Genomic DNA, 24,820 nt, shown 5'->3' on the forward strand with positions numbered 1-24,820 from the left:
GTTTCTCTGTTTCAACTTCAAGTTACGAATATTGTTGCAGATGCATCTCGTTCTCCCCTGCTAGAGGCTAATACATCATGTTCAGGGTCTCACTGCATAGGCTTTTATAAGCACAACTCATTACCACAGACAACCTCTCCCCCCTCCTCTTGGCGAAAGCGAGTGTCGTTTTGAGGCAGCGCCTTTCTCTTTCAGCTGAAAGAAGCCCAGGAAGTCAAGGTTAGCAGTCCGGGTAGTGATTGCATTTTCTTCTCTTTCCCCAGAGTGCCTATTAATGGGAAAGCAAGAAGGGAATGGAAGCTTTACAAACATTAAAGGGGCAATCTGTGATTGCTACATCCATTTGTTGACTTTATTAATTAATTGTATATAGCCATTGATTCTTGAGAAATATAACTTAAATAAATGAGCAACTGTCTAATAATAATATTATAATAATATGCCATTTAGCAGACGCTTTTATCCAAAGCGACTTACAGTCATGTGTGCATACATTTTACGTATGGGTGGTCCCGGGGATCGAACCCACTACCCTGGCGTTACAAGCGCCATGCTCTACCAATTGAGCTACAGAGGACCACCCATACGAACCCAATCAGAACCCAAAATATAAGCTTGTTTTTTTTAACATTGTTTGTAAACAATGTAATTCTAAACAAACACTGTGTATTTTCAAAACATGGTTAAAACTATAATTTTGATTTCATGGATGGTCAGTCCTTGCATCCATAACCCAGTCTATGAATTTCAGTGGTTACTTTACTCCAGCCCCATCCCTCAGCTGTTTACCCAAAATGGTGGTGGGGTGTCTGCTTTGTTGTTGTTTGAACTGCAGATTGCCCCTATAATGAAATGCTCATCAAACTTTTGTGTGTTTTTTTTCAGGCCGGATGGGATAGGCTCTGTCACTGAGGAAGAGAGAGAACAGTTTGAGGACATAAGAAGCCGTCTCCTGTGTCTATTGGACAACCAGATCATCCATTTTAGGTACTACTTCCTCTACGATTGACATGATTACAAACAATGGTATGTAGGCTTCATGACATTTTGTCAGTAATGCACTAGTAACTGAGTATAATAAGAACCTTGCATACATTTAACCCCCTAAGGTCTAATTAGCATAATCAAAAAATCCCCATAACAATCTGTCAGTTTAAGATAGAGATATGTTTTTTCACAAAATCCCAATCGTCTGTAGAGTCCGAATGGTTTGGCCTACAAACTATTATGACCCCTCTATGGAAAGCGTTTTGGGACTTGTCTGAAGTCGGTACAGCCGATCTGCCAACTTCTGTCTGTAGTGTCCGAACAGTTTGGGCTACACACTACATGTCGGTTGTTTTGCTCTAGGACGCCCACAGGCCTCACAAGACTCGTCTGAAAGTCCCCTGGTACCAGTTGAAAGAAATTAATGGATGTATATATGGACACTGTTTAGTGCCAAAGGGGGTTAAATACATGTAAAAATAAAATGTTTCCTGATATCTCTAAGAAATAGGACAGACACTTCAGAACAAACTTCCTTAAGATTGTTTTGGGGGGACTATCTGTTGTTCTATGTAGTGAATCTGTTATTCAATGCGTTTGTATGGGCTAATAGCAGTAAGGGCAAAACATTTTTTTCATCAAATAACCCCTCCCCTGGCTTAGACAGGGCTTAGACTCGTATGGGTTGAACAGGTGCAAAATTGGGTATATTGGATTCTTAGTCCTCCCTACATCTGTGAGCTGCTATTCACCATTATTGCCTTGTATGGCCTTATTGTCAGGGCCGTGGACACAGATCCAGACCTTGAAGGATGGTTTGTTCAATGAACTTGCCCCATTCATATCCCTGAACTTTGGTGTTTCAAGCCCCTTCATCCCTGTGAAGGGCCCTCCATCTGGCGCCAAGGAGGAGAGAGGGTGGATGGGGACATGGAGTTGGCAGAGGGCTGTTGAAAGCAGCAAGAGTCATTAGCAACACTCCTCAACGAGAGGCTAATGGCAGTAAACAATAGCCTAGACAATTTTGGGATTATGCTGATAAGCAGCAAACCGGAGCGGGGTGCGTATAGTTTGTTTAGGATTAAAGGGGAACACAGCGAAGTTGATTAAGAGCTATTAGTGGTTTGGTAATTCCTCACCACGCACTAAGAAGGGACACGTTTGACGGCGAACACCTCAAATCCACTTTAAAATATGATATCCACATTTAGGAGAGATGTTGTCCGGTAGTTCAGCTTGTTACCAGTCAAGAGGACCAGAGTCCCCAGAGAATGTGTGGTCATGGGCATGGGGTATGTATTGGCTGGTGCAATCAAATTTCCCCTCTGGGGGATTAATAAAGTACTATCTTAACTTATCTTATTTGCCTCCCACTTCTGACCTCTACTTTGTTGAGGCTTCATCACCCACAGTTTAACCTACATATTTGTGCCGATCAGTGTCTTATCTGTAGTCAATAGATGTCCTGCATTATGTAATGCATTGGCTTCCTTTCATGCATTAAAGGGCAAATCCACCAATAAACTATCTTATGGTATTTGTTTCATTAGTCCATTGTTGACATAGTGCCAAAATGTTTTGCTTGTCAGCAATCAAGTTTTCAAGATATGTAACTTTCAAAATACAGAAATCATCCCCCGTATGATGCGTCGTGATGCAAAACGCAGTTAAGCATTCCCACAGTATCGTCCTTGTTCTTAAGAAATGAGGGTGTAGATGCACTGTCCACTCACACTTGTGTCCACAGGTACTGTTTCCCCTTTGGCCGACCAGATGGCGCCCTCAAAGCGACACTCTCCCTGCTAGAAAGGGTATGTTTTGCTGAAAAAGTCAGACTATTGTTATTATTTTGAGTCTACAGGTCTCTGCATTCCGTTACTCATACTGCATATGGCTGTGTAGACAAGAATGTGTTGCGTTATCCTTGTGGCCTTCCACTATAAACAGGTTTTGGGTCACTCCGTTTGCCGTTAGGTTTGCTGAGTCTGTTTTGGTGGATTCTAGGTTTTGATGAAGGACATCACCACTCCTGTTCCTCCTGATGAGATGAAGAAGGTGGTCAAAAAATGTCTGGAGAAAGCTGCCCTCATCAACTACTCCCAGTTGACTCAATACGCTCAGATCGAGGGTTTGTGCAAGCCCGGCTCACACGTGTGGTGATATTACATGTCTCTGTGTTTGGGCTTTGTTCAAGTATATGCACATGCTGTTGGTTTGTCAGTGTTCTTAATAGAGTGGACTGGGTGGCGGGTAGTGTTTTAGTGTATCTGTGTGCTGGTGTCACAGTGCTGGCATGTTTGTGTGTGCTTAATGTCACAGCTGATGCTCAGGCTGCCCCGGAGAAGAGATTGGAGGACATGATGCGACTGGGAGAACTTTGTATTGAGGTCCTGCAGCAGAATGATGAGCACCATTCCGAGGTAGGGCCATTCTGCCATACTAATGGCGTCACCCCTACCACACACACACACACTCTCACCGTTACAAACTCAATGTGCACCAGGGTTGGGGTCGATTCTGAATTGAGTTGTGGATTGCTCATTAATTCCTATTCAAATCTTGAATTTGAATTGAATTGTCCACAACCCACAGGAAGTATAATTTTAATTAAAGGAAGTAGAATCTAATTCAATGAAATTCTAATGGCTTATTTATTCTATCACCATAGTCATGTTTATTTTGACATCATGTATGGTTACCACTACCATGTAGCATAAGGTTGAAACATTTCATTTTTAAAACTCATTCTCCTAAAACAATTGTAAATAATGACAGTGGTCTGGAAATATTCTAAGGTCATGTTGTGGGTTGTCGGTAATAATTCTTATACCACAGCATTGTTGAATACTTGTTTCTGATTTGCTAGAAGGGCATTATAGAGTGTGCATTACATTTAAATATGTTTTTAAATCAGAAAAAAATATATTTCCTAGAATGCATTAGATCAAACACTTCAGTACAACAAAGGAAAATACTGTTTGAAATCTCTGAGTTATAATCAAACTAATATTTGAAATGGTATGTGTATTGTTTGCATTAATGATAAGCGGCATATCCTTTTGATAAAAGATTTGTCAAATGAATGAGACTCTTGTTTCACGTCTCAGTTGAATTGCTTTGAGTTCAATTCTACTTAAATTCAAATTCAATTCAAATTCTGCTTCCTATGGGATGTGGTCAATTAAAATTAATTGTTAAATTGAAATATTCCGAATTGACCCCAATACTGATTTGCACAGAGCTTTAGCATCACAACGCTTAGAACAGTGTACTCAATCACAGTATAAGTCACAAAACATAATATACAGATCAGAAATCAAGTATTTTAAGAATAGTTACAGTACTTCCCCCTTCATGAAAACTGTCACTAATCATGCAAATGTCACTAATTTTAGCAAAGCGTGCCTTTCAAGAATTCAGAATACCTTTTTTGCTGTCAGTATATGCCTCCTCAAAACCACAACTTAACTCTTGTCACAGATAAATATTTCAGTTTGTATTTGTATTTATTATGGATCCCCATCAGCTGCTGCCAAGGCAGCAGCTACTCTTCCTGGGGTGCAGCAAAATTAAGGCAGTTATACATTTTCAGCAGATTTCACAACATATTAAGTGTGTGCCCTCAGGCCTCTACTCTACTACCACATATCTATAACACAAAATCCATGTGTACATGTGTGTATGTTAAAATGTGTTTGCATGCATGTGTCTATGTTTGTGTTACTTCACAGTCCCCGCTGTTCCATAAGGTGTATTTTGATCTGTTTTTTTTTATTTAATTTCAATGCTGGCCTGAATTACTTGATGTGGAATAGAGTTCCATGTAGTCATGGCTCTATGTAGTACTGTGCGCCTCCCATAGTCTGTTCTTGACTTGGGGACTGTGAAGAGACCTCTGGAGGCATGTCTTGTGGGGTATGCATGGGTGTCCGAGCTGTGTGCCAGTAGTTCAAACAAACAGCTCAGTGCATTCAACATGTCAATACCTCTCACAAATACAAGTAGTGATGAAGTCAATCTCTCCTCCACTTTGAGCCAGGAGAGATTTGTATTTATTTATTTATTTTACCTTTATTTAACTAGGAAAGTCAGTTAAGAACAAATTGTTATTTACAATGACGGCCTACACCGGCCAAACCCGGACGACGCTGCCTTAGACCATTAAAGTAGTTGGCAATATCAGTGGGTTTTGTGATGAATGAGCCATCTGATTCAATGAATGATGGAACGGAGTTTGCCTTTTTGGACCTCCAAAGCTTTCTACTATCATTCAGTTTAGTCACAGGATTTTTCAATATGCAGTACGTTTGCCAGTCGGTTGTACAGCCAGACCTATATGCCATCTCTTTTGCCTCATCTCTCTCAACCATACTATTTTTCAATTCCTCATCAATCCATGGGAATTTAACCGTTTTTACAGTCATTTTCTTAATGGGTGCATGCTTATTAGTAACTGGGATAAGCAATTTCATAAATGTGTCAAGTGCAGCGTCTGGTTGCTCGTCATTACACACCACAGACCAACAAATATTCTTCACATCAACAACATAGGAATCACTACAAAACTTATTGTATGACCTCTTATACACAATATTAGGCCCAGCCTTTGGAACTTGGGTTTTCCTAGATATGGCTACTATATTGTGACCACTACATCTGATGGATTTGGATACTGCTTTCAAACTAATTTCTGCTGCATTAGTAAAGATATGATCAATACATGTTGATGATTTCATTCCTGTACTGTTTGTAACTACCCTGGTAGGTTGATTGATAACCTGAACCAGGTTGCAAGCACTAGTTACAGTTTGAAGCTTTCTCTTGAGTGGGCAGCCTGCTGAAAGCCAGTCAATATTTAAATCACCCAGAAAGTATAACTCTCAATTGATATCACATATATTATCAAGCATTTCACACGTTATCCAGATACTGACTGTTAGCACTTGGTGATCTATAGCAATATTACTTCAACAGTAATTAACATTAGATCCTTTCTAAGCTTTACAGGAATGTGGTTCTGAATATAGACCGCAAACCCTCCCCCGTTGACATTTCTGTATTTTCTGTAAAAGTTATAACCTTGTATTGCTACCACTGTATCATCAAAGGTATTATCTAAGTGAGTTTCAGAGATAGTCAGAATATGAATGTCATCTGTTACTAGCAAATTATTGATTTCATGAACCTTGATTCTTAAGCTACATATGTTAACGTGGGTGATTTTTAACACTTTTCTGGGATGTTTGATTATTTTTCTTGCTTTACTGGGAAGCTTAGCAGAGGAAGACATACTCTGGTTATTTGTATTAGTGCAGGGGGAGCTGCACACAGTGGACTTCCGACTAGGGCACACCACCTCAGTGCTAACAGTATCACTCTGGTTCATAGGCATATGATTACTGCATACAATAGCTGTAGGATCTAATCAAATCAAATCACATTTTATTGGCCACATGTGCCGACTACAACAGGTGCAGACATTACAGTGAAATGCTTACTTACAGCCCTTAACCAACAGTGCATTTATTTTTAATAAAAAAGTAAAATAAAACGACAACAAAAAAGTGTTGAGAAAAAAAGAGCAGAAGTAAAATAAAGTAACAGTAGGGAGGCTATATATACAGGGGGGTACCGGTGCAGAGTCAATGTGCGGGGGCACCGGCTAATTGAGGTAGTTGAAGTAATATGTACATGTGGGTAGAGTTAAAGTGACTATGCATAAATAATTAAGAGTAGCAGCAGTGTAAAAATATGGGTTGGGGGTGGGGGGGCAGTGCAAATAGTCCAGGTAGCCATGATTAGCTGTTCAGGAGTCTTATGGCTTGGGGGTAGAAGCTGTTGAGAAGTCTTTTGGACCTAGACTTGGCACTCCGGTACCGCTTGCCGTGCGGTAGCAGAGAGAACAGTCTATGACTAGGGTGGCTGGAGTCTTTGACAATTTTGAGGGCCTTCCTCTGACACCGCCTGGTATAGAGGTCCTGGATGGCAGGAAGCTTGGCCCCAGTGATGTACTGGGCCATACGCACTACCCTCTGTAGTGCCTTGCGGTCGGAGGCCGAGCAGTTGCCATACCAGGTGGTGATGCAACCAGTCAGGATGCTCTCGATGGTGCAGCTGTAGAATTTTTTTGAGGATCTGAGGACCCATGCCAAATCTTTTCAGTCTCCTGACAGGGAATAGGCTTTGTCGTGCCCTCTTCACGACTGTCTTGGTGTGTTTGGACCATGACAGTTCGTTGGTGATGTGGACACCAAGGAACTTGAAGCTCTCAACCTGTTCCACTACAGCCCTGTCGATGAGAATGGGGGCGTGCTCAGTACGCTTTTTTTCCCTGTAGTCCACAATCATCTCCTTTGTCTTGGTCACGTTGAGGGAGAGGTTGTTATCCTGGCACCACACGGCCAGGTCTCTGACCTCCTCCCTATAGGCTGTCTCATCGTTGTCGGTGATCAGGCCTACCACTGTTGTCGTCGGCAAACTTAATGATGGTGTTTGAGTCGTGTCTGGCCATGCAGTCATGGGTGAACAGGGAGTACAGGAGGGGACTGAGCACGCACCCCTGAGGGGCCCCCGTGTTGAGGATCAGTGTGGCAGATGTGTTGTTACCTACCCTTACCACCTGGGGGCGGCCCGTCAGGAAGTCCAGGATGTCCAGGATCCAGTTGCAGAGGGAGATGTTTAGTCCCAGAATCCTTAGCTTAGTGATGAGCTTTGAGGGCACTATGGTGTTGAATGCTGAGCTGTAGTCAATGAATAGCATTCTCACATACGTGTTCCTCTTGTCCAGGTGGGACAGGGCAGTGTGGAGTGCAATAGAGATTGCATCATCTGTGGATCTGTTGGGGCGGTATGCAAATTGGAGTGGGTCTAGGGTTTCTGGGATAATGGTGTTGATGTGAGCCATGACCAGCCTTTCAAAGCACTTCATGGCTACAGACGTCAGTGCTATGGGTCGGTAGTCATTTAGGCAGGTTATCTTAGTGTCCTTGGGCACGGGGACTGCTTGAAACATGTTGGTATTACAGACTCAGTCAGGGACATGTTGAAAATGTCAGTGAAGACACTTGCCAGTTGGTCAGCACATGCTCGGAGTACAGGTCCTGGTAATCCGTCTAGCCCTGCGGCCTTGTGAATGTTGAACTGCTTAAAAGTCTTACTCACATTGGCTACGGAGAGCGTGATCACATAGTCATCCGGAACAGCTGGTGCTCTCATGCATGCTTCAGTGTTGCTTGCCTCGAAGCGAGCATAGAAGTGGTTTAGCTCGTCTGGAAGTCTTGTGTCACTGGGCAGCTCGCGGCTGTGCTTCCCTTTGTAGTCTGTAAAGTTTTCAAGCACTGCCACATCCGATGAGCGTCAGAGCCGGTGTAGTACGATTCAATCTTAGTCCTGTATTGACTCTTTGCCTGTTTGATGGTTCGTCGGAGGGCATAGCGGGATTTCTTATATGCGTCCGGGTTAGAGTCCCGCTCCTTGAAAGCGGCAGCTCTACCCTTTAGCTCAGTGCGGATGTTGCCTGTAATCCATGGCTTCTGGTTGGGGTATGTACGTACGGTCACTGTGGGGACGACATCATCGATGCACTTATTGATGAAGCCAGTGACTGATGTTGTGTACTCCTCAATGCTATCTGAAGAATCCCGGAACATGTTCCAGTCTTTGCTAGCAAAACAGTCCTGTAGCTTAGCATCTGCGTCATCTGACCCCTTTTTTATTAACCGAGTCACTGGTGCTTCCTGCTTTAGTTTTTGCTTATAAGCAGGAATCGGGAGGATAGAGTTATGGTCAGATTTGCCAAATGGAGGGCGAGGGAAAGCTTTGTATGCGTCTCTGTGTGTGGAGTAAAGGTGGTCTAGAGTTTTTTTTCCTCTGGTTGCACATTTAACATGCTGGCAGAGGCGTTCCGGGCAGTAAGAGTCACACAAATTAGGTTATTTACATTGTGTCTTCCAACGCCCCTAGGATAATGTACATTTGCTGAATCATTATGACAACTCAGCGACACAATGGTAGGGATTAAATGAGCTGGACTTGGGTCATTGATAAGTAATTGTCTCAACGCAGCCTTATAATGCTGTGAAAGGATCCAGGAACCCAAATGATTTGATCAGTTGAAATGCATCCTTGGATGCTGTTATCTTATTATTTTTCTTATGATGATTCCTGCCTGTGCCACGCCAGAAAAAATTGATCATTTAACTAATAACTTTTAACCACTTATTATTATTATTATTGTGGAGCTGTTTGTTTCTATCCTGGGTCTGCGTTGGCAGCTGTGTGCCAACGTGGAAGGTGACACATCAAGTGCCAACACTGTAGTAAAGTCTCGGCGAGCAGAGATGAAAACAACGCCCACAGCCCAAATGCACAGGTCGCTCTATGGTACTGTGTAAAACTGATCATTCATAGGTGTTGAGGCGTCCATGAACACCACATACAGTGCATTCGGAAAGTATTCAGACCCCTTGACTTTTTCCACATTTTGTTACATTACAGCCTTATTCTAAAATGTATTAAATTATTTTTTTCCCTCTTCAATCTACACACAATACCCTATAATGACAAAGCAAAAACAGGGATACCTTATTTACATAAGTATTCAGACCCTTTGCTATGAGACTCAATTGAGCTCAGGTACATCCTGTTTCCATTGATCATCCTTAAGATGTTTCTACAACTTGATTGGAGTCCACCTGTGGTAATTTCAATTGATTGGACATGATTTGGAAAGGCGCACAACTGTCTATATAAGGTCCCACAGTTGACAGTGCATGTCAGAGAAAAGACCAAGCCATGAGGTTGAAGGAATTGTCCATAGAGCTCCGATACAGGATTGTGTCAAAGCACAGATCTGGGGAAGGGTACCAAAAAAATTCTGCAGAACTCCATCAATCAGGCCTTTATGGTAGAGTGGCCAGACGGAAGCCACTCCTCAGTAAAAGGCACATGACCTACCGCTTGGGGTTTGCCAAAAGGCACCTAAAGACTCTCAGACCATGAGAAACAAGATTCTCTGGTCTGATGAAACCAAGATTGAACTCTTTGGCTTGAATGCCAAGCGTCACGTCTGGAGGAAACATGGCACCATCCCTATGGTGAAGCATGGTGGTGGCAGCATCATGCTGTGGGGATGTTTTTCAGCAGCAGTGACTGGGAGACTAGTCAGGATCGAGGGAAAAATGAACGGAGCAAAGTACAGAGAGATCCTTGATGAAAGAGCGCTCAGGACCTCAGACTGGGGCAAAGGTTCACCTTCCAACAGGACAATGACCCTAAGCACACAGCCAAGACAACGCAGGAGTGGCTTCGGGACAAGTCTCTGAATGTCCTTGAGTGGCCCAGCCAGAGCCCGGACTTGAACCCGATCTAACATTTCTGGAGAGACCTGAAAATAGCTGTGCAGTGACGCTCCCCATTCAACCTGACAGAACTTGAGAGGATCTGCAGAGAAGAATGGGAGAAACTCCCCAAATGCAGGTGTGCCAAGCTTGTAGTGTCATACCCAGAAAGACTCGAGGCTGTAATCACTGCCAAAAGTGCTTCAACAAAGTACTGAGTAAAGGGTCTGAATACTTATGTAAATGTGATATTTCAGTTTTTAATTTTTTATAAATTTGCAAAAATGTTTAAAAACCTGGTTTTGCTTTGTCATTATGGGGTATTGTGTGTAGATTGATGAGGGGGAATAACAGTTTGATCCATTTTAGAATAAGGCTGTAACGTAACAAAATTTGGAAAAAGTCAAGGGGTCTGAAAACTTTCCGAATGCACTGTACTTTTCTAATAAGTGGCAGTGTGGCTTCAGACATCTGTTTCTGAGCGACAGCGCTATTTATAACTGGCTGCAAATCTGCGGCTGTCATGACCACAAATGAGACAAGGTCCTTTGTAGTTGGAGGCTGGCACTGGAGTTTTAGCAGGAGGACAGTCACATCAGCGCATCCCACTCGCTGTCAAAGGCAAAATGTTTCCATGTTTTCGGCATGTGTGGAAATCAAACCGGTGATGACCATTTTCAGTATTTTATACCAAGTGAAAAATGCAAAGAGATGCCCTCACTTTCTCTAATTTCTGCCTTTCACTTTCCCTCTTTTTCTGATATGAATTGGAAAGGGAAGAGAGGTAAGTGTTTCTTATGAAAACTCTAGCTGTGTGTCTGTCATGTCCACGTCCATCAAATTGTGTTACATCCCAAAGCCTGTCAACATCTATCAGTCATGTACCACACTTCACTCATACCCTGCAAAGCTCTGTTCATGGTTCTCATTGAGGAGATGGTTGATACCGAGTCATCAATAGTCATTCAGGTGCAATGTGGTGGATCCACTGCAGGTTGTGGTCCTGGTGGACTGCTGAATATTTTGTCCCATGATACCAAATTTTGCACTCTGGGTATCTAAGGATTCTGGTTTTGTGGTGATTGTTGTACCCCAATTTATGCTACAACACACACACACATAGTGAGAGCTGTAAACTGCTTCTTATACCGCAAGGTAAACTGCTTTTTATTGGGGAACAAAGTGCCTGTTAACCGAATGGAGATTAGCATTGTGGGGAAGAAAACGGCCAACTTGGGCCTTTGTCAGGCTGCTCGCTCTTGCTTTCAGTCACGTACCTTACATTTTTCTTCGGAATCTCGCTCTCTCACTTAGAGACAGCATTTTGTGATGAGTTCATTCCTGCAGTTATGTGAGGATGCCTGTTGGTGTGAATTGAGGGGGTTGGCGATAGGTAACGAAGCGTGTGGCACAAAGGCACTCTTTTTAATTGTGTTTATTGACACAGAGTGCTGAAAAGACACATCTGAAAAGGATGATGACAACAGTCCTCAAGGCCAGGTATCGCTGTGGGACATACACTTTCTCTGACCGCCAGCCTAGTGTTTTGTCTGCCACAAGCGCCCACTAACACAGACACACAGATGGACACATACAGACGGACACATACACACAGACGGATGGACACACACAGACAGACACACACAAACGGACACTCACAGACACGCACACAGACGGACACACACAGGAACAGCAACCTTCTTCAATCAATCTGTCACATTCCTTTTCTTTTTCCTGTGCTTCATTGGGCTCATTGAACTTTTCTCTCCTCACATGGCGACCACTGAGTAGGGTAGGAAGTATTTATTTTGGGTGGGCACGAAAAATGTATGCTTTTTATGCTCTGACTGGTCTATGGAGACAGTGGAGTCATGAAAAGCAACTGCAGCTCTGCCAAATGTCCCATTGACTTAGAGCCAAGAACATGACTTTGTCAAGCTCCTTAATGACCTAAAATCTCCTATATATACTTCCTAGATATGACCTAAAATCTCCTGTACTAACTTCCTGGATATGACCTAAAATCTCCTATACCCATTTCCTGGATAGATGGAGTCGTACACAATATTGACACAAACAAAACATACCGGTATGTAGTTGCATTGACACACCGCAACAATAGTCAAGGACCAGTCAGAACTTTAAGCAAAGATTGTATTGAAGAATTACTGTAAATGATTGGGTTTGTAACTACAGTACATGTATGATGGCTAGTCCCACCAATACATGAAAGAGAGTTTGAGTGAACATCCAACTTGGCACAGACAAAAAAAGAGCCACTAGATGAAAGGAGGTGAGTGCACATGACCTTTTTCTACACCCACATAAACACTGAATTTCCGTTTCTATCATAACAACTTATTTGGCCTATACATTTGTAAACCCCTTGCACTTCACACAGAATCCTAGACATAAGCCTCCAATGTTTTGGAAATGTCAATAGCTTGACCTTTGTTTGGACCTTTTTAACCTTTTCTTCTTTTGTGTGATATACACTGAACAAAAATATAAACGCAACATGTACAGTGTTGGTCCCATGTTTCATGAGCTGAAATAAAAGATCCCATAAATGTCCCATACACACAAAAAGCTTATTTCTCAGATGTTTACCTCCCTGTTAGTGAGCATTTCTTTTTTGCCAAGATAATCCATCCACCTGATAGGTGTGGCAAATCAAGAAGCTTATTAAACTGCATGATCATTACACAGGTGCACCTTGTACAGGGAACAATAAAGGCCACTCTAAATTGTGCAGTTTTGTCACACAAGACAATGCCTCAGATGTCTCAAGTTTTGAGGGAGTGTGCAATTGGCATGCTGACTGCAGGAATGTCCACCAGAGCTGTTGCCAGGGAATTGAATGTTATGCCGCCTCCAACGTCGTTTTAGAGAATTTGGCAGTATGTCCAACCGGCCTCACAACCGCAGACATTGTGTAACCACGCCAGCCCAGGACCTCCACATCCAGCTTCTTCACCTGCGGGATCATCTGAGACCAGCCACCCGGAGAGCTGATGGAACTGTGGGTTTGCACAACCGAAGAATTTCTGCACAAACTGTCAGAAACCGTCTCAGGGAAGCTCATCTGCGTGCTCGTCGTCCTCACCAGGGTCTTGACCTGACTCCAGTTCGGTGTCGTAACAGACTTCAGTGGGCAAATGCTCACCTTAGATGGCGACTGGCAAGCTGGAGAAGTGTGCTCTTCACGGATGAATCCCGGTTCCAACTGTACCGGGCAGATGGCAGACAGCATGTATGGCGTTGTGTGGGCGAGCAGTTTGCTGATGTCAACGTTGTGAATAGAGTGCCCCATGGTGGCGGTGGGGTTATGGTATGGGCAGACGTAAGCTACGGACAACAAACAAAATTGCATTTTATAGATGGCAATTTGAATGCACAGAGATACCGTGACGAGATCCTGAGGCCCATTGTCGTGCCCATTCATCCGCCACCATCACTTCATGTTTCAGCATGATAATGCACGGCCCCATGTCGCAAGGATCTGTACCCAATTGCTAGAGGCTGAAAATGTCCCAGTTCTTCCATGGCCTGCATACTCACCAGACATGTCACCAATTGAGCATGTTTGGAATGCTCTGGATCGACGTGTACGACTGTGTGTTCCAGTTCCCGCCAATATCCAGCAAGTTCGCACAGCCATTGAAGAGGAGTGGGACAGCATTCCACAGGTCACAATCTACAACCTGATCAACTTTATGTGAAGGAGATGTGTCGTGCTGCATGATGCAAATGGTGATCACACCAGATACTGGTTTTCTGATCAACGCCCCTACTTTTTTAGAAAAGGTATCGGTCACCAACTGATGCATATCTGTATTCCCAGTCATGTGCAATCCATAGATTAGGGCCCTAATTAATTTATACTGAACAAAAATATAAATGCAACATGCAACAATTTCAACGATTTTACGGAGTTACAATTCATATAAGGAAATCAGTAAATGTAAATAAATAAATTAGGCCCTAATCTATGGAATTCACATGACTGGGCAGGGGCGCAGCCATGGGTGGGCCTGGGAGGTCATAGGCCTACACACTGGCGAGCCAGGCCTAGCCAATCAGAATGAGTTTTTCCCCACAAAAGGCCTTTATTATAGATAGAAATACTCATCAGTTTCATCAGCTGTCCGGGTGGCTGGTCTCAGACGTTCCTGCAGGTAAAGAAGCAGGATGTGGAGGTCCTGGTGCTTGCGTAGTTACACGTGGTCTGCAGTTGTGAGGCTGGTTGGACATACTGCCAAATTCTCTAAAACGATGTTGGAGGTTGCTGACAGTTCTGGTGGACATTACTGCAGTCAGCATGCCAATTGCACGCTCCCTCAAAACTTGAGACATCTGTGGCCTTTTATTGTCCCCAGCACATGGTGCACCTGTGTAATGATCATGCTGTTTAATCAGCTTCTTGATTTGCCACACCTGTCAGATGGATGGATTATCGTGGCAAAGGAGAAATACTCACTAACAGGGATGTAAACAAATTTGTGCACACAATTTGAGAGAAATAAGCAGTTTTTATATTTTTGTTCAGTATATTTCAATTGGCTGATTTCCTTTATATGAACTCAGTAAAATCTTTGAAATTGTTGCATGTTGTTTCTTTTTGTTCAGTGTAGATCAAACCTCTCGTGCAAGTGACATGAATGCCCTATGCAGCAAAAGGAACATTGGTTATTTGAAGGGAATGGACAGCTGAATGGCATTAGAGACCATTCAACAATTCCACTGTTGGGTTCAATTCCAGTCAATTCAGGAATTTAATCATATTGCTTTGGAGAAATTCCATGTCCAATTTGTCTAATTGGAATTTACCTCAATTCTTGATAACTCAACAACATATGCAGATATACAGTTTTTAGGTACACCACCCCGGTTCATGAAAATGGTTCGCTCCTACAGACGGTGAGTCACGTGGCTGTGGCTTGCTATATAAAGCAGGCAGACGGGCATCGAGGCATTCAGTTACTGTTCGGTTGAACGTTAGAATGGGCAAAACAAGTGACCTAAGCGACTTTGAGCGTGGTATGATCGTTGGTGTCAGGCGCGCCTGTTCCAGGATCTCAGAAACAGCCGCCCTCCTGGGCTTTTCACACACGACAGTGTCTAGGGTTTACCGAGAATGGTGCGACAAACAAAAAAACATCCAGTCAGCGGCAGTCCTGTGTTGGCGAAAACAGCTCGTTGATGAGAGGTTGAAGGAGAATGGCAAGAATCGTGTAGGCTAACAGGCGGACTACAAACTGGCAAATAACGGCCCAGTACAACAGTGGTGTGCAGAACTGCATCTCAGAACGCACAACTTGTTGGTCCTTGTCACGGATGGGCTATTGCAGCAGACGACTACACCAGGTTCCACTCCTAACAGGTAAAAACAAGAAGAAGCGGCTCCAGTGGGCACTTGATGTCCAACACTGGACAATTGAGGAGTGGAAAAAAAAATTCTAGTCCGACGAATCCCGGTTCCAGAGTCAGGATTTGGCGTAAGCAGCATGAGTCCATGGCCCCATCCTGCCTGGTGTCAACAGTACAGGCTGGTGGTGTTATGGTGTGGGGAATGTTTTCCTGGCACATGTTAGGTCCTTTGATGCCAATTGAGCAACGTTTCCATGCCCCGAAGAATCCAGTCTGTTCTGGAGGCAAAGGGGCCTCCGACCCGGTACTAGATGGGTGTACCTAATAAACTGTTTAAGTATCACATAATTTTTTGCTATTATAGATACTGTTTCTGATAGTATGACCACTAAATTATAAGTTATTGCTGTTCTCAGATGAGCCTTGTATTTATTCCCCTCTGAACATTGCAGGTTAAAAACGCATGATATCTGTCTGTGCCTTTTTAATAAATGTGTATAGCCTCACCTTGGAGATTGAAGCGCAACATTGGAAGCATAATGTAATAACCAATATGTGATTCATCTTTTTATAGTGTTGTAGTCCATTGTGTGCGCAAGGTCCGCTCTTTATGCTACCCATCACCCATTGGGCTGTTTTTCTGTTGGTTTCATTCATTAGATTGTTTTGATTTGCACATGGCATTTTCATTTATTTTTCAGAGCAGTCTTTTCTCTATCCATCTGTCACTTCTTCCCATCTTCTTCTGATTGTGTAATTTTACATTTTATGTTGATTTATTCTTCAACCAGAGTAAACTAGAGATAGTGGTTTGTGACAACTTGGGCTTTTTAATGTATTATTTTCTTTATTTTGCCTTCTCCCCTTTTCTTTCTTCCTTTCTTCTCTGGTCTCTTTCTCTCTCTTCTTCCCTCTGGTCTCTTTCTCTCTCTTCTTCCCTCTGGTCTCTTTCTCGATCTTCTTCCCTCTGGTCTCTTTCTCGATCTTCTTCCCTCTGCTCTCTGGTCTCTTTCTCTCTCTTCTTCCCTCTGCTCTCTGGTCTCTTTCTCTATCTTCTTCCCTCTGCTCTCTCTCCTTCCCTCTCTTTTCTAGGCCTTCTCGTGGTGGCCGGAGATGATGGCGGAGCACGCAGAGGCCTTCCTGTCTCTCTACACCGTCGACATGGATGGCGCTCTGCAAGTCCAGCCCGTTGACTCATGGGATAGCTTTCCTTTATTCCAGCTGCTTAACAACTTCCTGCGATGTGACCGTGAGTTCTCCGTTCTCCCTGTGTCCCTCTTCTTCTACCTCTGACCCTATGCTTAGCCTCCCAAAACTGATTCATGAGCACAGTTCAACAACTTCCAGTTCAGTAACCGTGAGTGGCGTATTTCCCTGGAGTGTTCCCTCTAATTATTTTGTCACCTGACCCTCTATTTTGTCCCTGTCCCTATTTAAAGCATGGCCTACGGCACCTCCCAGTCCTGAGCTGTCTTCAAAAACACATCCCATACTTCTCGGCGCATGTTCATGCCACTAAGAGTCCTAATTAACACCAGCGGTGTCAAACAAGACTTGTTAGGAGAAGTTGTTAACTGTGCTTAGAGCTCCCGCCCTGCCGCGTCAGCAACACAATAATTAACATCATCATCACTGAGGTAACGGTGAGAAACGAAAAGCAGATAAAACGATAGTACCGGATGTCGGAACACGATCGTAAAGTCAGGGGGCTGTCATCTGTCAGCTAAAGACTCTACCTGTCACCTCCTGTAATGCGAGGGGCAGTGTCACACAGAGAGGACAGTATTAGTACGGTTTGAGGCACCTGTCTCACCAGGCTGTCCTCCATTTTGATTTCTTTGCTCAATGAACAGGGAACAAAGGTTTGTAGTTTTCCCCTTTTTCCAAATGTACTTTGAACATACCTGGCAACTCGTAAACAAGCAATGGTTACTCTGATAAAAGGTCATAGACCGAAACGTTTGTCTCATTTAGTTGTAATTATTTGCCCTGTAGCTCTGAGCAATTAGTGCTTTTTGAGGTTGTTTCGGTTCGATTATACATTTTTTATAAGAGGTTTCAATTTCAATTATTTTTTTTACATTAAATGTACTATGCATTATTTACATTTACATTTTAGTCATTATGTGGGTTGAATGCTGAATCAACACAGAATAAAACAATGAATAGTCCCATGATGGTAGTGACTGCCCATTACTATTGACCATAGTTTATTCACTTTACTTTAATAAAATATTTCAGTTGTTGTATATATTACATTTGTTTTATTTGATGACTTTATTCGTCAAGTCATCGTCTCATCTCTATAGAGCTGCTGCCTATGCTGTCTGACAAAATCACTATTTTAGTAGTTCTTCAAAGTAAATAAGGCAGACTTTTATGACTGCTGAATACCAACTATCAATCACTTAAATCATGTATTTTCAGGTAGAGACACCTCGCGAAGCAACTGCTCTCTATCCCTCTCGATCGCTCGTCTTCTGTCTCTTCTCTCCCTCTCCCTCTCCGTGTCCGACCCACACAGACCGGACAAGTAGGCGCACAATGGATGATGGTCATTGTAGTTAATTACCACGTTTTCTGCGCTAAAGTATGTAGAATATATGCCTGTTGGAAACGACAACTCCCTACTACATTGCACAGTTCGGGCTTGATCTGATTTCTCTCTAGAGAAACTGCGGATTGAGCTCATAGAAAAAAAACGAACAAATGGAATTCAAATAATTGAACTGACATCATCAATTTGTTGTTTAAAAAACAAAAAATAACCGCCATTTTTGTTAATCGCTCAGTACAATTGACCTGCTACCCACTCTCACCATGTGTAATACTTATTTTAATTCCATGAGTGTAAAGTCCGTGTGGCATCCAGGTGTTTGCCCTTGTGTGTACTATCAAACTCCTCTCTCTCTCTCTCATACTTTCTCCCTCTCTCTTCTCCCTTGTCCACGCTTAGCTCCGAGCCTTTGTTTCATTGCCAAACGAGAGTTGGCTACATTTGAAGTGTTGTTTTACATTGTCAATGCAAGCCTCACCCAGAGCAGACAGACAGGCAGCTCAAGGGCAATTACATTCAAAAATAAAACTCTAATTATGTAAGGAGTAGGCAAAATATCATTATTGTGTTTTTTTCTCTCCTCCATTTTCTGTTATTACCATTCTCCATTAATCTTGCAATTATTCCAACTGTCATAACAATTATTTGATTTGAAGAGTAACATAATGAGGATATAAGGAACAGTTTCATTTAGACTATTACTGCAAATGAGGACCCTGTTTTTGATAATGATTCCTTAAGTGAATGAGATAAAAATGGATGTAAAATGTCTAAGCTGATGATATTGTTAGGATAAAAGAAAAAGGCTGCTATTCCACTTGTGAGTTTATTTTTCTTAGTTGCCTAGCTATAGACCTACAAGGTCAAGTCTGCCTTTTAGGATTTGTTCCCCGACAGTTCCTACATCATTCAGGATCTCCACGTTGTCAATGTTGTCAGATGCCGTTGTCTGATAGTTGCCTCAAACACGAATACCTTTTTTTTTTTTTTTTATATGCGACTAATAGTAAACATGTGAAAAGAGGCTATGTTGATACTGTGTGATAAATGAACAAATACATAGTCAGAATGGAAGCATTATTGGTTGTAATAGCACATTTTAATGATTGTTTTGTAGTGTGAACAAAACATATTTCATTTATCACACCAGGTCTTAATATCCACGTGTACTAAGGATTAACTAAATGCTCACTTTAGTGTCTGCATGTGTTGCGTGATGCAGGAACTTGTTGGGAGAGGAGCCGTGGGCTCTCAGGAGGGTAAAAAGGCAAGTGTTAATCATGAAGGAACAGAATGATGGGGAATTAGGACTAATGAAGCCCTGAGAGACCACAGGAGTCCTATGCGCTCTCTTCCTTTCTCCCTCTGTCTTTCTATTTGTCTCTCTTTCTCTCTTTATTTGCGGCTGGCGCCAAGGTGGCGCAAGTGTGAAACGCACTTTAGTTGTCGATTTCTGCATGTAAAAACTGACGCTCTGGCATTTTCCACCCTTTGCGCCAGGTTCGGCAATTGACATGTCTAACATCAGCTTGCTTGCGCTGAGGTGGGAGGGTGGCAATATTTGAGATGTGTCCTTAAGAACCAGCGCAAAAGTGACCATTTCATTCAGCGCAAAGGAGGTCTTAGCGGTAACGCAGCTGGTTATGGCATGGATTTTGACAGCGGAAGCGCAGCCTATCCAGCCATGACGTGCAGTGCCCATATGCACATGGAACAAGAGAGATGTGCTTTTTGTGCCTGTGAACCTCGTATTTAGAAACATAAAAAACTAATGTTTTTTCCCCCATTTCGTTTCATTCGATTAAAGACCAAGCACAGCCTCCCCTCTCCTCAATGAATGCAGTTTTTTTTTGGTCCTGCCCAATAACTTCGCCAAGTAGCCAAGACTGTCCATAAAGGTTTTGGCTCGTGAGACTCTTTTGAAATAAATCTTAATCAGCTTTTATTAAACATTTTATATATATATTTTTTTGTATCTATATTGAAATATCTATTTTTTTCAGCAAAATAGTGAGCGGACATCCCCTTTTTATCAATGTGTTGTACGTTATTTTAGCCAGCTCCTGTTATTATTTTGGATGTGTGTAAAACCCCCTCCATACAGTGCATTTGGAAAGTATTCAGACCCCTTGACTTTTTCCACATTTTGTTATGTTACAGACCTATTCTAAAATGGATTAAATTGCTTTCTTTCCTCATCAATCTACCCACAATACCCCACAATGTCAAAGCAAAAACAGGTTTTTAGACATTTTTGCAAATGTATTACAAATATATAAGTATTCAGACCCTTTACTCAGTACTTTGTTGAAGCACCTTTGGCAGCGATTACAGCCTCAAGTCTTCTTGGGTATGACGCTACAAGCTTGGCACACCAGTATTTTGGGAGTTTCTCCCATTCTTCTCTGCAGATCCTCTCAAGCTCTGTCAGGTTGGATGGGGAGCGTCGCTGCACAGCTATTTTCAGGTCTCTCCAGAGATGTTAGATCGGGTTCAAGTCCGGGCTCTGGCTGGGCCACTCAAGGATATTCAGAGGATTGTCCTGAAGCCACTCCTAAGTTGTCTTGGCTGTGTGCTTAGGGTCGTTGTCCTGTTGGAAGGTGAACCTTCGCCCCCAGTCTGAGGTCCTGAGCGCTCTGGATCATGTTTTCATCAAGGATCTCTCTGTACTTTGCTCCGTTCATCTTTACCTTGATCCTGACTAGTCTCCCAGTCCCTGCCGCTTGGCATTCATGCCAGAGAGTTCAATCTTGCTTTCATCAGACCAGAGAATCTTGTTTTGCATGGTCTGAGTCCTTTCGGTGCCTTTTGGCAAACTCCAAGCGGGCTGTCATGTGCCTTTTACTGAGGAGTGGCTTCCGTCTGGCCACTCTTCCTAAAGGCCTGATTGTTGGAGTGCGGCAGAGATGGTTGTCCTTCTAGAAGGTTCTCCCATCTCCACAGAGGAACTCTGGAGCTCTGTCAGAGTGACCATCGGGTTCTTGGTCTCCTCCCTGACCAAGGCCCTTCTCACCCGATTGCTCAGTTTGGCCAGGCGGCCAGCTCTAGGAAGTGTCTTGGTGGTTCCAAACTTCTTCCATTTAAGAATGATGGAGGCCACTGTGTTCTTGGTGACCTTCAATACTTTAGACATTTTTTGGTACCCTTCCCCAGATCTGTGCCTCGACACAATCCTGTCCCGGAGCTCTACGGACAATTCCTTCGACCTCATGGCTTGGTTTTTGCTCTGACATGCACTGTCAGCTGTGGATCCTTATATAGACAGGTGTGTGCCTTTCCAAATCATGTCCAATCAACTGAATTTACCACAGGTGGACTCCAATCAAGTTGTAGAAACATCTCAAGGATGATCAATTGAAACAGGATGCTCCTGAGCTCAATTTCGAGTCTCATAGCAAAGGGTCTGAATGCTTATGTAAATAAGTTATTTCAGTTTTTTATTTTTTATGCATTTGCAAAAATTTATAAAACCTGTTTTCACTTTGTCATTATGTGGTATTGTGTGTAGATTGATGAGGGAAAATTTTTTAAAATCAATTTTAGAATAAGGCTGTAACGTAACAAAATGTGGAAAAAGTAAAGGGGTCTGAATACTTTCCATAGGCTACATATCTAAATGCCCATCATGGAACAAGAGATGAGATGATGCCAGAGACCCTTGTATATTCCTCTAACAATTGCTTGTTTTCCATTTCATTAGATTAAAAACCAATCCCTCAGTAGGCTACCCTTACCCTACTATAATAAAAGCTGGTTCAACACCAATGTCTTTCTTATCCTGGGCATGCATTAGCCAAGTACCCTATCAAATCAAAATAATGTCTAATAAAATTGTATTTGTCACATGCTTTGTAGATAACAGGTGTAGACTAACAGTGAAATGCTTACTTACGGGTCCATTTCCAACAATGCAGCGTTAAAGATGATAAGATAAAAATAATAATACACAAAAATATATTACATTTTTTCCTCAATAACAGGTTTCTAAATGGTCTACTCATGAGGCTTTTACCATCATGCTTTGTAGATTTCACAATTTACATAGTCCTATAATGCTCCTCCAAACATATTCAAATGATTCAGTCCTATAATGCTCCTCCAAACATAATCAAATAATTCAGTCCTATAATGCCATATCAATGGTGGATAGGCCTATATCTTGCTTATTGCGAACGTGCCTCACACATACAATACATCACATTTTAAGGGGAGCCTAGTATGTGTATGTATATGTATGTGTATATACAGTGGGGAAAAAAAGTATTTAGTCAGCCACCAATTGTGCAAGTTCTCCCACTTAAAAAGATGAGAGAGGCCTGTAATTTTCATCATAGATGTTAACTCAGACAGACAAATTGAGAATTTTTTTCTCCAGAAAATCACATTGTAGGATTTTTTATGAATTTATTTGCAAATTATGGTGGAAAATAAGTATTTGGTCAATAACAAAAGTTTCTCAATACTTTGTTATATACCCTTTGTTGGCAATGACACAGGTCAAACATTTTCTTTAAGTCTTCAAAAGGTTTTCACACACTGTTGCTGGTATTTTGGCCCATTCCTCCATGCAGATCTCCTCTAGAGCAGTGATGTTTTGGGGCTGTCGCTGGGCAACACAGACTTTCAACTCCCTCCAAAGATTTTCTATGGGGTTGAGATCTGGAGACTGGCTAGGCCACTCCAGGACCTTGAAATGCTTCTTACGAAGCCACTTCTTCGTTGCCTGGGCGGTGTGTTTGGGATCATTGTCATGCTGAAAGACCCAGCCACGTTTCATCTTCAATGCCCTTGCTGATGGAAGGAGGTTTTCACTCAAAATCTCACGATACATGGCCCCATTCATTCTTTCCTTTACACTGATCAGTCGTCCTGGTCCCTTTGCAGAAAAACAGCCCCAAAGCATGATGTTTCCACCCCCATGCTTCACAGTAGGTATGGTGTTCTTTGGATGCAACTCAGCATTCTTTGTCCTCCAAACACGACGAGTTGAGTTTTTACCAAAAAGTTATATTTTGGTTTCATCTGACCATATGACATTCTCCCAATCCTCTTCTGGATCATCCAAATGCACTCTAGCAAACTTCAGACGGGCCTGGACATGTACTGGCTTAAGCAGGGGGACACGTCTGGCACTGCAGGATTTGAGTCCCTGGCGGCGTAGTGTGTTACTGATGGTAGGCTTTGTTACTTTGGTCCCAGCTCTCTGCAGGTCATTCACTAGGTCCCCCCGTGTGGTTCTGGGATTTTTGCTCACCGTTCTTGTGATCATTTTGACCCCACGGGGTGAGATCTTGTGTGGAGCCCCAGATTGAGGGAGATTATCAGTGGTTTTGTATGTCTTCCATTTCCTAATAATTGCTCCCACAGTTGATTTCTTCAAACCAAGCTGCTTACCTATTGCAGATTCAGTCTTCCCAGCCTGGTGCAGGTCTACAATTTTGTTTCTGGTGTCCTTTGACAGCTCTTTGGTCTTGGCCATAGTGGAGTTTGGAGTGTGACTGTTTGAGGTTGTGGACAGGTGTCTTTTTATACTGATAACAAGTTCAAACAGGTGCCATTAATACAGGTAACGAGTGGAGGACAGAGGAGCCTCTTAAAGAAGAAGTTACAGGTCTGTGAGAGCCAGAAATCTTGCTTGTTTGTAGGTGACCAAATACTTAATTTCCACCATCATTTGCAAATAAATTCATTAAAAATCCTACAATGTGATTTTCTGGATTTTTCTTCCTCAATTTGTCTGTCATAGTTGACGTGTACCTATGATGAAAATTACAGGCCTCTCATCTTTTTAAGTGGGAGAACTTGCACAATTGGTGGCTGACTAAATACTTTTTTCCCCCACTGTGTGTGTGTGTGTGTGTGTGTGTGTGTGTGTGTGTGTGTGTGTGTGTGTGTGTGTGTGTGTGTGTGTGTGTATATGTGTATATATATATATATATATATATATATATATATATATATATATATATTTAGGACATGTGTAACGACATGTATGGCCTATAGGCCTACTCATTGACGCAATTACAACAATGTTGACTGCCAACACTCCAAGCATACTATATTTAGCAGAAATTTGATGTATTTTACTGTTGCTATTATTCATTATTGTAACCTATGCTGTTTATTAAACGGTATCAATATACAATGGACTAGGACGAGAATATTCTGAGCCCCCCAGCCGAATTGGAGTTGATGACAAAGCAAACACTGTCAATAACGTACACAACTTGAGATAACCACATGCAGTATTAAGCCATGGAGCACGTTGATTTGGCCAGTGAATGGTCAAGCCCTCATCACACCTATAACTTATTTATTCATAAAAACACAGCCCTTTCACGCCACCGACAGCTATTGCGCCCATAATTTCCGCTGTGAAAATAGCATAACACCCCTGGACATAAGATTTGCATTAGGTTTGTTCAAATAGAACCCTTTGTGTCTTACTCTCTCTCCTACTTCCTTTGCATATCAGGACATTGTGAAAGATGAAATGTTTATGCAAATATCATAATGTGGACTGTGGGAGGGAAGGACAGTGATTTAACTAGTCTAGGACCTGAACTGT

At 42.5% G+C, this 24,820-nt stretch overlaps 1 protein-coding gene across 1 annotated transcript in view; it reads left to right on the top strand.

Annotated features, from left to right (window-relative positions):
• Positions 1–24,820, top strand: part of LOC311149019 (calcium-dependent secretion activator 2-like) — a 208,379-nt gene that overhangs the window by 145,208 nt on the left and 38,351 nt on the right. The window contains exons 14-18 of the mRNA XM_084186092.1: positions 886–987; positions 2,735–2,798; positions 2,992–3,115; positions 3,307–3,407; positions 16,788–16,944. Of these exons, the coding sequence (XP_084042218.1) occupies positions 886–987; positions 2,735–2,798; positions 2,992–3,115; positions 3,307–3,407; positions 16,788–16,944 (548 nt within the window). The remainder of the gene's footprint in view (positions 1–885; positions 988–2,734; positions 2,799–2,991; positions 3,116–3,306; positions 3,408–16,787; positions 16,945–24,820) is intronic.

This window comes from Coregonus lavaretus (genome assembly GCF_964263955.1).
Source record: "Coregonus lavaretus genome assembly, chromosome: 21".
NCBI classification, from domain to species: Eukaryota; Metazoa; Chordata; class Actinopteri; order Salmoniformes; family Salmonidae; genus Coregonus; species Coregonus lavaretus.